Source organism: Squalius cephalus (genome assembly GCF_949319135.1).
Source record: "Squalius cephalus genome assembly, chromosome: 20".
Lineage (NCBI taxonomy): Eukaryota > Metazoa > Chordata > Actinopteri > Cypriniformes > Leuciscidae > Squalius > Squalius cephalus.
This window is the reverse complement of record NC_137141.1, coordinates 21,171,948-21,186,431: the sequence shown is the minus strand read 5'-3', so window position 1 is coordinate 21,186,431 and position 14,484 is coordinate 21,171,948. Positions and strand designations below refer to the sequence as shown.

General features: G+C 37.8%; 1 protein-coding gene and 1 long non-coding RNA gene across 2 annotated transcripts; one reads left to right on the top strand and one right to left on the bottom strand.

Annotated features, from left to right (window-relative positions):
* The first annotated feature begins 768 nt into the window (after nt 1-768).
* Nucleotides 769-12,109, top strand: ppp1cb (protein phosphatase 1, catalytic subunit, beta isozyme). The gene is made up of 8 exons (XM_079854247.1): nt 769-873; nt 6,635-6,766; nt 7,086-7,316; nt 9,536-9,640; nt 9,790-9,861; nt 10,214-10,365; nt 10,486-10,620; nt 10,792-12,109. Exons 1-8 carry the CDS (start codon nt 801-803, stop codon nt 10,894-10,896), a joined length of 1,005 nt encoding a protein of 334 aa, XP_079710373.1. The 5' UTR covers nt 769-800; the 3' UTR covers nt 10,897-12,109.
* A 1,326-nt stretch (nt 12,110-13,435) lies between these two features.
* Nucleotides 13,436-14,473, bottom strand: LOC307148631. Its single transcript, XR_013819471.1, has 3 exons — nt 14,418-14,473; nt 13,825-13,952; nt 13,436-13,743 (listed from the first exon to the last, which is right to left on the bottom strand). It is a non-coding gene; the product is annotated as an uncharacterized lncRNA (long non-coding RNA).
* Between the last annotated feature and the right edge of the window lie 11 nt (nt 14,474-14,484).

Below are 14,484 nucleotides of genomic sequence, written 5' to 3'. Positions count from 1 at the left end.
TAATATGTTTAACTGTATATTTGTAATTCTATTCTTTTTGCCACTATTTGATACTGTTACTGAAAAATAAGAATTACAACTTCGAATATATTTTCTTTTTTTGTGTGTATTTTGTTAATCTTTTTTTAAATCTTCTGTTCTCTTAACTTTTGTATTTCGTTCCTTTTCTTTTCTGTTCAAGCTCATCTGGTATGACCAAATATTAAATCAGTATCCAGTCAGTGACTTTCAGTTTTTCACCAATAGACGGCAGATTCGCCAGTAGCGCAACGAGCTTAGACTAAAAGCCTAAAAGAAAAGTTACGATAAATATGACTGAAATATTATAATAAAGTAAACAAAATCATTGTTAAATGTATGATCATTTTGATGCTCAGGAATGGGGAACCATGGCTTGAAAACATGCAATAAACAAAATTGGAATTAATTAATTTTAAGAATTAAATTCCGTTTTAATCACGTTGATATGGCTGAAGAAACGCACTCTTGTGCGAATCAAGCTCAATAAATTGATTACAAAATATAAGTAAATAAATAAATGCCACGTGTAATTCCCTTCCAGGTGGATTTTTATCAGAGTAGGATCAAATCCACCTGGAAGGGAAACCAAATACACAAATAGCAAGACGTTGAACAATAGAAAATACCATTAACAATTAAGTTGCTTTCAACAGGTCAAAAGTTTGCCTTCAAACGATTAAATATTCATGAAAAGGTCATTAATATTGACGTAACTGCTTGTAACCAAGTGAATGACGTCATTGTGACCACCACCTAGCGGCCGTTACTGGAAGCTCTGCATGCAGAACTCGGCACTGAAGATGGCGGAGGGGGAATTAAACGTCGACAGTCTCATTTCTCGTCTTCTTGAAGGTAAGATTTTTGAACGTGAATGCATTTTAACGGTCACACAAACATACCCGGTAAGTATGTATGTGTCGTAATCTGTTTTTCTGTTGGTGAATAGGGAATTGTGCGCGTAAAGATAGCTTAGCTTCGCGTCTCTGCGCCCTGTTTACAAACACGGCTGTGGCCCCGGGGTTTGGTCAGCCTTTATACCAGTGCTGGGAGTTTTAGATTAGATCAAACCTTGCCTTTATCTAGCGAAGCAGGAACGAGACGTGAGGGCCTGGAGTTTATACATCAGTTGTTCAAAGAAACCGAGTAAATGAGAGAGAGGGCAGGACGATGCAGTGTCCGCTGCGTCGTTTACTTCACGCGAATGTAACCGACGTAATTCTGATTCTCCATTCGACTCAACTCACACTATATTTACGTTAGTAGCCTAGCCTATACAACGTGACCGTGTACTTCTCCTAACCTTCTCTTTATTAATGTTATAAATGTGTTTTCTAAAATCCTATTGCATGTACTATGTACATCGTTACGCTATTCTCTTAGTAACATCGCACTGTTTTTTCTCTAAATAACGTTAAATTCAGTTCTTATTTTTATATTGCTTTTTCCTCAGAGGACTACAATGAATCCTCTTCATAATCAAACAATAATTATTCTCCTCATAACATTGCACTTGTATTCTTTTAATAACGTTACAATGCATTCCCTTAATGACTTTGTATTCTGTAACGCGTTACAGTGTAACAAGAACGTTACGAGGAGAATACAAAGTAGTTTCACTAAGGGAATGCAGTGTAACGTTATTAACAGAATACAAGTGCAATGTTAGGCTATGTTATGAAGAGAATATTTATTGTTTGATTATGAAGAGGATTTATTGTAGTCCTCTGAGGAAATAACTGAATCCACACTATTCTTTTCATAAGGTTACACTGTATACTATTAGTAATGTTTCTCTTTATTCCAGCTCGTCTCATCTGAATGAGCAGGTGGAGCAGTGCCCCACCAAAATATATAAACTGGAACAATAATATAAATAATAAATATTTTCAGCATTATGCAACAAATACTTTTCTGTTTTTCTAGAGTAGACTATTTTAAGTCATTAACCGGTTAGTTCACCCAAAAATGAAACCGTTCATTTACTCACCCTCATGTCATTCCAAACCCGTAAGATTTTTGTTCATCTTCGGAACGCAAATTAAGATATTTTTAATGAAATCTGAGTGATTTCTGTCTCTCCATTGACAGCTACGCAACTAAAATGTTTAGCCTACGCTTCAAAAAGTTCATAAAGAGATCGTAAAACTAATTCATATGAATCGAGTGGTTTAGTCCACATTTTCTGACAAGACACGATCGCTTTATACGCTAAACAGATTGATTTTAGGCTTTTATTCACATATAATTTTACATTCATCCATTTTACAATCTCTTTCTAAACTTTATGAAGCATCAAAGTGGTAGTTGCGTAGCTGACACAAGGACAGAATTCACTCAGATTTCATTAAAAATATCTACATTTGTGTTCCGATGATGAACGAAAGTCTGGTTTGGAACAACATGAGGGTGAGTAATTGATGACAGAATTTTCATTTTTGGGAGAACTATCCCTTTAAGTGAGCAGGATATTAAAATTTAATGCATGGCTTCGCCAGGCAGGTATCATGATACTAAACAGACAGAAAGTGCCTTAGCCCTGTCCAGCTTTACAGCACCTCATTGGAAAAATGGAACGCAGTAATTGAGAGTAATTGGGCAGATTTGAGACAGCCCAGCTTACTTTTTACAATATCTTCGTAAACCTCGCTCCAGACCAAGACGATATCAGTCCGCTTCAGCTAGGCTATGTGTATATTAGTCTGAATCAGGTCAGTAACTAGTTGGCATGTCTGTTCTTTCTCAACAAGGCTTATGTGGAGTATCATATCAAATTAATGAAAGTATAAATATATGGCTGCATCCGAAATCACATAGTCTCTTGAGTAAGTGCTTATTTTGAATAAGTAATTACTCCACAACCGCTAAAAAGTCTATAATCTATTTAGTATGAATGTGTTGTAGTAATGTAATCTGGACGTGCTAAATTCACCATGGTGTCATTATCATGTGACCTACCAGCAACAGTTACATCGCTTCACTGCCATTCACAAATCCTCTGCTGTGGCATCATGGGATAGTAAAGTGTCCATTTTATGCACACTTCAGAATCTCGCCGGTAGTAGTAGGTCATCCTGGTACTTTTTGCCTACCCTTTATGAGTACTGTGAATTCAGACATACTTCTTTTGTCACATATAGTTTTTTGCCTACTATATGGTAGGGAAGTATGCGATTTCAGATGCAGCCAACATGTGTGCTGTGCGTACTTAGTCCATCATTAGAGCATCACCATCAGGCTGAATTACGCAAGGACACTAGACATCTGCCAAAAGTGTCTGCATGTGTTCAGCAATTAGAAAATAAAGCTTACAAATTGTTTATCCTAAACTAGCGCTAAGACCCAGAATTTGCCCTCCCTACATTTAGTCAGGAGCCGCTACTGCTGCATTCCCTTTATTACTTTGTATTCTCCTTAGTTACATTGAATACTCATCATAATGGTAAATGAACACTATATATTCTCTCCATAACATTACACTGTATTCTCTAAGGAATGTTACACCGTATTTTCTCTTACTATACACATTAACTTTACTGTGTAACTTAACTTAAATATAAAGATTAACTTTTTTCTCAGTATGAAGTGAATAAGTTGTAAATGGAATGCTAAAGATTTGTTCTCTGTTACATTTAATCGTCTTCTGAATCTTAAAATACATTCCTTTCATAGTGTTGCACTGTATTATTATCAGAACATTAGATACATTACATAATATTTTATTACCATCTTCTGAAATCTGGTTTATGGCTGCTTTGTTTGCTCTGTAACTGTTCCTCTACTGTAGACTGGATTGTTGGCTTTAGTGTGTGCCATGGTTTTTACTTTTCTGCCTTTATAGATGCTGGAACCATTTATTATCCTGTATAGTAGATATTAGAGAGATTTTTGAGTAGTAGTAGAAAGACCAATGTTGCTGTCTCAGGGGAATTCGGTTAGGATCTACCATGGGGGTATTTCGGTCCATCTCAGTGACTTTTGTTGCTACACAAACTTTTGATAAAGGAAAGCGCCATGGATTATTGCACCATCCTGATAACCGATATGGCTCGTGCCCGTCCATCTGTCCCAACAGCCTCCTGCTGACCCTCACTCAGCAATGCCATCTGTGATTCTCTGTGACCCTAACGTCCCACTTCTCGGTTCCTCACACATTTCGATTTTTATGGTCTCACAAACATATCTCTGTAAGTTTCTCTCATGTTCCATCTGTGTCTCTCGATCACACTCCTCGATCTGTGAAGATCAAGCTGCCTGCTGACATACCCACAGTGGTCGGAGAGGACCGTCTAATGGCTGCCCATCAGGACTTGGATAATCTTGTGAATTGCTGTAAAATGCTGTAGTGGGAAAGTGAATCAGTTTAGTCTGTCTGTGTCATTTCTTTCTTATGTATTGTTATGCAATATTACGACCCTAAAATGATTAACAAGGAATCAGAGCGAGGAATTAGTTTTAAAATTCCTCACAAATTGTAGTCGATTGCCACTTTGAACAAGTTGTTTCTAGCCAGCTCCTAATCTAGCTCAGACTGGTCTGGACTGTGGCTTGTCAAACACACACACACACACACACATACACACAATCAGACTTTCCTTATGTTTAGTCATGCTGCAATAACAGGGACATTTCATCAGCTCATAGACTTTTACACACTCTCAATCTGTACAAATGGCACCATGCTTGCAATCTCATAAAGTGTTCTGCACTTTATACACGCACAGTAGTTGGGGTTACAGCATTCTTTTCAAAGAGTCTCCAACATTTCTGGTCTGTGTGGGATATTGTGAGGGTGGACGGCCTGAAGACTAAAATGGTTAGTGCTATTATATAACCATAATCATGGCTTTAAGAAAAGTACAATTTTTCCTTCTTGGTGACATATACTGTCTTTGCGCTATTGTACTTTTTCTCCCCATACACACTTTTCTAATCTGTCATTCTCCCTGTCTCAGAGTGAATTATAACTAGTAAGTTCTCACTTATAGTTTCTCTCCATCAAATTACGTTCTTGGACAAACCGCTCTGCAAAATGGTTGTTTAACAATAAGACAGTCTCGACTGTCAAGGCGGGCACATTCCTGCTGAATTCCAGACACTCTCAAGATTCCCACTCACATAAACAGCAACATTCACTGAAATTATGTGAGCAGGACATGACATATAAAAATGTTTATTTATTATGATATTATGAACATTACTGTTTTGTAGTTTGGTAAGATTTTTAAATTGTTTTTGAAAGTTTATTTAGCTCATTAGGGCTGCATTTATCTTATCAATTGTACAGTAAAACAGTAAAGTTGTCAAACATAACTATTGTTAAATAACTGTTTTATATTTTAATGTAAATATAATTTACTCCTGTGATAGCAAAGCTTTTCAGCATCCACCATTAGACATTGATTGGATAAAGGCATCAGGTGTCATTGTCAGCCTGACATCTTGCACAGCAAGTCTGCGTCCTAAATCGCCTCATTCACTATTCCCTACATTGGTCCACTAATATAGTTCATTTGAGGGAGTGAATGAAAACGAGTGAGTGAATTTGGACACTGAGTGTGCCGGAAGGGCTTTTGCTTTTGAATCGTTTGTGCTTGCTGTTTAATAATTATTTGAAGTATCAAACTGGCAGCTCCAGTAAAAAGATAAAAATATTTATCTTGTACTCTGTCATGGAAACTATGTATAAACCTTAATTAAACAATTTAATAATCATTTAAAAAGGAATTTATACCTGTATGATATTACGCTGTAGCCACATTGGACAAGCCATTTGGAAAATGGATGGATGGATGATTCAGCTGCAGGCGCCATCCTCTGGTCAGACGTGCGAATCTCACAAATTACACAGTGCATTTTGGGTATTCTATAGCCGTTGAGTGTACATCGGTTGTACACTCGTTATTGTGGGATTGAATGTGTGTGCACGACAAATTGCTGTCCCTTCAAATAGACCCCTATTTAAGGGGTATAGGGGGTGATTTCGAGTACAGCCCAATACTTTTTTGACTATTCATTGACAAAGTCCACTTTGCAGCCTGTTCTGGCCCACTTAGACAGGAAGAGACCTGTCTGACAAATAGGCCTATGTGAAGTTTCCAACCATGGTTTTTAAATGTTTATAGTGCTTATCTGAAATAGTTACTACCATAAACCGGTGTGAAAAAAAAAAAACGTATTTAAATAAGTACTGATTTTTTCCTCAGTCAAACCAAAATATACAGTTCTTCTCATAGATATCTAGTTACGTCCCCTGAGCAAAACTCTGAATATCTTCCAAAGATTTGATGTTGCAATCCAAAAGTTGGCAAATCCAGTGGCTGGTTCTTCCTCAGAAGCGCTCATGCAGGACTTTATAAACATGCCTTTGTTTCTGAGCACTAAAAATCAGCATTTTCAAAAATCAGATTAATCAGTTTGCCAGATTGAGAGTGTCTATTTATGTGTGCAATATGCTTCAGTGAATGACCTAATGGTATGTGGGCCAATTTGTGATGAGTGATTCGAAAATCACACGTTTGACCCAGTTATTGAGGCTGCAGTAAAGTTGTCACACTTAAGGATTAACAAACGATGTTAACCAGATGTTAACTAACGTTGATGTCTACTGTTCCAGTGCGAGGATGTCGTCCAGGGAAGATCGTTCAGATGACGGAAGCAGAAGTTCGAGGACTCTGCATTAAATCTCGAGAGATCTTCCTCAGCCAGCCCATCCTGCTGGAGTTGGAGGCTCCACTTAAAATCTGTGGTAGGTTAGATACTTTCTTTCTCCAGAGCGGAGAACATTTCTGCTGTTTTAATTACATTCCTTCCCCTCTATCTCTCAAGGTGTTGAAAATTTGTGTGTAAGTAGAGCAGGGTAAAAATATGAATGTAATGAGGATAGGTTTGAGGTCATTTCTCTTCTCTCTGTGGCACACCTGAGACCCGTATGTGTCATTAACCTGAATTTTGGGTGATAAGATCTTTAGGCCTTTTTTTTTTTCTTTAAGCCTAATTTAACTAAATCCATGTAACTTTATTGATTTGTGATGTCAATCATTTAAACTCTCTCTCTCTGTCTCTAGGTGACATCCATGGGCAGTACACAGATCTGTTGAGGTTGTTTGAATATGGCGGTTTTCCACCAGAGGCAAACTATCTGTTTCTGGGTGATTATGTGGACCGAGGGAAACAGTCTTTGGAGACCATCTGCCTCCTACTGGCCTATAAGATCAAATACCCTGAGAATTTCTTCCTCCTGAGGGGAAATCACGAGTGCGCCTCCATCAACCGTATCTATGGCTTCTACGATGAGTGTGAGCATCTGAGCACATATATACATGCATATATAAACACATCAAATATTAAAGGTCCCATATTGTTAAAACTGAAATGTCCTGGCTTTTTTCATGATAACAGAGGTCTAGGGGCTATGAAACTACCATATAAGTTTCAAAACAGTCAATCCACAAACAAATGCACACAGCCTACATAAAGTAGCTGTGCATTTTCACGAGCCGTTGTGACTTCCGTATAAATGTGAGCTACTCAGTCACCGCCTTCAGTCCAACCCCGAACACTGCCCACTGTCAGGAAACTTAATATAAGAGAACAGTGGCTAATGTTTGTTTATTCAGAAACGCCACAGCAATTTAGTTTGACCTTAACCATCTGTTCTGCATATTTCACACAAGTGACTGCTTCATCAATCAGGCACAGTTCAATGCCGTTTTTTCAAAGAAGCTACTCCTCAAAGATGCTGCAGTCCCTACTGTTCTTAGTTTTACAAGTTTACCTTGGGCGTCAGTTGCAGCATGTTCTCGCGTTCTGTTGGCATCCTTGCCAATTTACCACAAGTACACCTTTTACAGAAAAAAGTAACATTGTTAAACAAATTGTAGGTAGGAAAGCAAGTTACATAGCTTACTGCATTCGGTGTCTGTCTGCTAACGTTACATTTTAAAGCAGTTAAGTGTTTCAAAATCAGTGTATATCTAGCTATTAACGTACATATTTTGGAGATTTAAATCGAATTTGACAAAAAAAAGTCTAAGTTTGTTTACAGACAGTTTAAATTAGCGTTATCGTTAATTCTGCGTGCAGGATTGATGTAATGGTAATTATAATAGTCTTACAATAACGCCGGAAGTAAGGAGGTAGTTGTTTGTCTCTTGTCATCGCCGATTCGGGATCTGAGTCCGTCTCGAACATATAAGGCCGGAGAACATTTCCCTCAGCAATGTCCATCATCACAGGTGTTTTATTTACCTTACTTGTGAGCATCACCAAGCCACAGCAGGCTATAGCATACTAGGGCTGTAACGATACACCAAACCCACGATTCGGTTCGTATCACGATTTTTGACCCACGATTCTGTTCGTATCACGATTTTATTTTATTTTATTTTTTTTGGGGGGGGGGCCGTTATTGCATTATTAATGCAAATAATTAACAATATAAATAGCCATATATAAAATAAATAAATAGCCAAAGCTATAGCCTAACACTTTTGTTTTCTTTGTAGCAAAATACTGTTGAAAAACAAACAGAACTAAACTCCATTGTGGTGATGATTCGAGCATGTTGAAAATTCTTCTTCAATCAAGTTCTCTTACATTTACAAAGTAAATTAAATGGCTACTGTTTCACACTGAGGTAACTGAGGCTTACTGCCTGTGCTGCAAACCACAAATCAAACCTTCCAAGTTGAGGTAAATTGTGGTCCTTGCTTTACCCCGGTCTTAAAGTGAAAAAAAGTAGTATTTAATTAAATACATTTATGGTGAGATTACTACATTTTATTTAATTAATCGCATTTATGGTGAAATTACTACATTTTCAGGTCAATCTGTGTTCATTTTGACCAGGAATGCGCTGTCACTTTAATTCAGCGTCTGCAGCACAGCAAAAATAGACTCGGTGCGGAAACGATCTCTGCACTGCTGTATATGCACCGCAACTCGAACGGATCGACGGACTGCAACCGCGTGCAGTGTGAAAGCTCGAACCTGTTAACATGGATACGGAAAAAATACGCACCGCATACGGAGTATGTGTGAAACAGGCGTTACTCTGGGAGTTGGAAGGGGTGTGTCGCGATTTTGCCTTCTCACACCGGTTTCATATGATTTCGGTTTCATATCGCGTATCGTTACAGCCCTACAGCATACATGACCCTATTTACCTGTGGTTGGCCTGGCCGTGTGTCACTCAGAAAACAACAGGCCAATCAGAAGAGAGGCTCATGAATATTAATTAGAAAGGCCAAAATCGACCTGTTCTTAGCAGAGCTCCTGAGAAAGGAGCTTTAAAAATTTATTGGGTTGGTTTTTGGTACTTATACTGCAAATATATATTCTTAAGGACATCAAAACCTAAAATAAAACTTCAGAAAGGTGTACAATATGGGACCTTTAACACACACCCACACCAGACAATCCGAAATCTTATTATTGATTTTCTCACCCACTGAACAAACTTTCAGGTCATGCATAATGCTGTATTGTTATGAATGTGTACATTTGTCTGTTGCAGGCAAGCGCAGGTTCAACATAAAACTCTGGAAGACGTTCACAGACTGCTTCAACTGCCTCCCAATCGCTGCCATCATAGATGAGAAGATTTTCTGTTGCCATGGAGGTGAGAATGAGTGAACAAATGATGGATAGTTCTATAGAAGTGACTCTTGGCCTGATAAAATAGGGCAACTGAGTCTAAAAATATGAATGCATTCTCTTTGTGACACTTTTTCTGTCTGACTTTTTGTCTCTTATCTGTCCATCTTCTAGGTCTCTCTCCTGATCTGCAGTCAATGGAACAGATACGCCGGATTATGCGACCAACTGACGTCCCAGATACAGGTGTGTGTGTACGACGTGCATGTGACATACAATATATATATATTTTATATATATGGTAATTTTATTTTTATTTCATTTAGGTGCCAAGTCAAGATTTAGTTGAAGTTTTTCATCAGTATTTATATTTTCTTTTAAATTTATTTCAATTTAAAAAAATGTTTTTAATAGTTTTAGTTAATGATAATAACCCTGATCTGCCATCAGCCACCCTGCTCTATATATTGGTACTTGCATTGGCCATTAAAAAACATTTTAAAAAACAGATTTTGCAGATGAAATCAACTTTATTATAACTCATGATGATGGAATGAAATATTATTAGATACATATTCTCTGTCTCTTGGTCTTGCAGGGTTGCTGTGTGATTTGCTGTGGTCGGACCCAGATAAGGACGTTCAAGGATGGGGGGAGAACGATCGTGGCGTTTCATTCACTTTCGGTGCCGACGTAGTCAGCAAATTCCTGAACCGCCACGATCTGGACCTAATCTGCAGGGCACATCAGGTACCAATCCATTCCAACCAATCAGTATCCACTATCCATGTGGTAACTTTGAATAATTGTGGTTGAGGTGGGTTATGATTGTGTTTTTAGTTAGTGCAATGAGTATGTCGTGTTTTGCAGGTTGTTGAAGATGGTTATGAGTTCTTTGCAAAGCGTCAGCTGGTCACTCTGTTCTCAGCGCCAAACTACTGCGGGGAGTTTGACAATGCTGGTGGAATGATGAGTGTGGATGAGTCACTCATGTGCTCTTTTCAGGTGTGTCATCATCCCCACACACATTTTAAAAAACACAGAAAGTGTCCTCATAAACCATTGTTACATTGTAATATCCATGTCATTATACACATTTGTGTCCTCATATATACAAGAGCACACACACATGCATTGTGTACACACAATGCACTCACACACTCTTTTCTCTCTCAGATCCTGAAGCCTTCAGAAAAGAAGGCAAAGTATCAGTACGGTGGGGTCAACTCTGGGCGACCTGTGACCCCGCCCCGTACGGCCCAAGCCCCCAAGAAGAGGTGAGCGGCTTGCCACCCAGTACAACTCCCTCCATCCCCCCACCGTCAGCAAACTACCCCTATCTGGGGCAGCTTTACTTTCCCAAATATCCTCTAAAATCTCTCCTCTCGCCCTGCCAAACCTCTTTCTCTTTTCTTAATATTTGTGTACAGAAATTTTGCTGTGACCAGTCAAATTCTCTTTTCTTTTGCTCTGCTTGTTTGTTTATTGGTATTTTAATAACATAATAATAATAATAATAATACTGCTTTGGGAAGAAACTGCTCTACTAAGAACCCAGAGCAAAACACACTCATTCTCTTACGCAAAGATCTCAGTAGTGTCCTGATATATAAGCATTTTATTAAACTTTACTTCAGTACTCTTTGATTATTGAACCTTAATGTTGATTCATAAAGAAAGAGTGACGATTGTAAGCATTGAAGGTTGTTGTGTATTTCTCTACACTCTGAAGTTTCAAGACCAGAGGCTTTCATACACACACTCACACTTAACTCTGTCAGGGTGCTTGATCACAGGTCAGCAGACACAATCCATTGTCGATAAACTAGGTCAGCGTGGACAAAGCTGGAAAAGGGATTTTAACTCTGATACCGTGACACGTACACATTTGCACAGCTGCATTTACAAATGGCATTGCATGTTCTGTTTTCTTAATACCTCTGGGATTTACAGCTAAACTCTATAAACCTCTGTTAAACTTGCTGTTTTTATGTCTTACGATAGTAATAATTGAGGAGAAAAGCGTCACGGCATAACACTTCTTTGCATGACCCATGTACACGTCAGTAATAACCTGCCTGAAGCAATGTGATCCACCAGCCATTTTCTCATTGGATAACAAGACAGCTGACACAAATAGAGCCTCCAGGTGGAAGATATTGATTCAATATTACAGATTAGCACTTGTTTGAAGTTCCCTAACATCATTTAGAAGGTTAAAGCTGATTCTATTGGATTTGTTTAACAACTTATTACCTAAAATAGTAGCACATGTGTGACTAAACAATGCCTTTCTGTGAGGGTTGCATTTCCCCACGTTGATATTCACCTGTCATAATTCATTCTTTTTTTTAATGTTTTTATTTTTGTGTTGCTGTTTACTTCTTCTCCTTAATTTATTTTCCAAATGTTTGGAAAGCTATCTAAGTGTTCTAAAAGCAGTTCATGAGTTTTGTATAAGTGGGCTTCAAACTTAATAAATGGAAGAAAACTCTTTTTGCCTCCTCTGTGTTTGTGTCCCTCAGCAACCGTATAAATACCAGGCTAATTAAAGTGGTGCAGACCATAGTTCTGGATGCTATTCAGCTGATTTTTTCCAAGTGTTTCATTAAAATAAGCTGCCCTGTAACTTGCCAATGCTGAAAAATGTGGACAAGGACAATCTGTGGTCTGTTGCCATGGCTACTCTATCCCTGCAGGGTCAGGCTCTATTTCAATGCAGCCAAAAGCAGACAATGAGCTGAAATTGTTTTCAGTTGATTGAAGTAGCATCTGAAATTTCACATGATTGATTTGTTCAATGACCTGAATAAATGTATTTAATCTTATCAAATCACAGTCCTACCTCTGCTGCTGTTTTTGTGCATATAAAACTGTTCCCCTGAATTAATCTGGGCTTTGTTTTAAAAATATGGTGACCGATTGGTGGTTTCCAAATGGGAGATCAGTCAGTTGACCAATCAAATTTTAGGGACAAGGAAAAATAATATTTTACTGACTTTGAATTGAGGAAGCAAGCACAATGCAGGTTTGCAGATGTGAATGTAAGGATTAAGGAATTAATATTAAAATGAAATTCATATAACTACATTTTTAAACTTTGAAGGTTTATAGATCTTCAGGTTTGGTCACACTACCATTGCTGCAATTAAGAATTTCACCTGATGGATTTCCAAAGACATTTCCAGTAATATTGTAATTCCAACTTCATATTTCCTCTGTGCTGTTATAATTACAGTTGTGGTGTGGACTTGATTCATAGAATCAAAACGATTATTAAAGCTTTATTAGTTACCAAGATGGTAGTCTTTCTTGTTTTGAATGTGAACTCTACACTTCAATATTATAAAAACAAGGCTTTTTGGAAAGCAGTTGTTTGAGGTTGGTTCATCATCATTACTCCCATATTATTCTGTCAAATTTCACCCAAACAACAGTAAATGTGTCTGCACCTTTATGGATAGAGTTTACATTGCAAGTGAAATCCCTATTCGATTTCCTGCAATTCAAATTCAAATTCCATCTCATCAATAGAAGGTGAGCCAATTCTTCAGTGTTGCATTTAATCGAATTACAATTTTAGTTCTTTATTAGTGTTTGATTACAAGGTTATGTTCTTGTTCCAGGACCAATTAAAGGCCACCTGTTCAAGGGACATGCATGTCTTACCTGGCAAAATTTCAATGACCACCAAGACTAAAGACAACACTAAAATTAATTTTGAAGTGAATTTAAACACAAGCCTTCTTTGTTTTCCATACAAAAAATAAAAATAAAAATGGAAGTCTCAGTGAGGTTGCAATAAAGGGAAGGTTTTGTCTTTCACCATGCTTTTTCACACTTAATCCCAGTGCATCCATCAGTGTGGGGCACCTTCTCCACCACAGGAGCTGTTATCCAGGCCCATATTGTGTTCACTGCCCTCCTGAATGGCCCATGAAAGAGGCAGCCACACAGAAGGAAGCAGGGCAGGACCACGTGCAGTTCTGCCAGGAGCCAGACAAACAGCAGGAAGAGTCCGGCTGTCAGCAGCTGGAGTGCCACTCTCCCTGCACAGATCTCACTCAGCCAACAGCCCAGCTGGCTGTTTTTCAGCAACTGAACCAGCCTGTAGTCCCTGACCCTGTTCTGTGAGGTGATGGAGATTGATCAGTGACAGGCCCAGTCCACACATGCTGTAGCAGCTCCTAATGCATGTTTCTTTATTACCTGTTGGTCTTCTGTTGAAAGCTGAGATCTGTTAGATGTCTTCATGGAGACGTTATTGGCTTCTGGTGAAAATGTTCTCTTAGCACAATCTGTTCTTATGTGAACTCTCTTCTCCATGATCAGGTATCCTGAGCAGAATATTTTATTCTGTGAGTAAATCTCTTTTACATTTGTTCTTATAATGTTAAGCACTTACACATTAAGCCTGATGGTACTATAAATCTTATTTTTGCTATAGCTGATGGGTAAACAAGTGAATAATTAAATCACACTAGCAAACATTCAGACAACAATAAAAATGAAGGTATATTTTAACTGAAATACTTTATGTTCCCAGGATCATTTTATTAATTTTTTTAAATATAAAATGTGTTTTAAATGCTGTAATTCTTTAATTACAATATTTTTATGCTACTTATATAATAATTGTAGTACTCTTTAAATTTAGATGAAAACCCTAATAGACTACAGGTATGTATCGATAAAGAAAAATAAATAAATAATATAAAAAATAAGAAATTAACAAAGTGTAAAATCTAACCCATGTATATATTTACTTTTCTGATTTAAGGGTGCTTAAATAACCAACATACCTGAATGAAAGGATCTATTATCTTCACCTCTGAGGACTCAATCAGGAAAGAAACAGTTTTAACAGTT

What these genes read in the sequence shown, in the direction of transcription:
- ppp1cb (XM_079854247.1), top strand. Translation starts at nt 801, where the DNA reads ATGCAGAACTCGGCACTGAAGATGGCGGAGGGGGAATTAAACGTCGAC. An exon ending in CATTTCTCGTCTTCTTGAAG is followed by an intron (nt 874 to 6,634) that starts GTAAGATTTTTG and finishes CTACTGTTCCAG; the next exon opens with TGCGAGGATGTCGTCCAGGG. An exon ending in GGCTCCACTTAAAATCTGTG is followed by an intron (nt 6,767 to 7,085) that starts GTAGGTTAGATA and finishes CTCTGTCTCTAG; the next exon opens with GTGACATCCATGGGCAGTAC.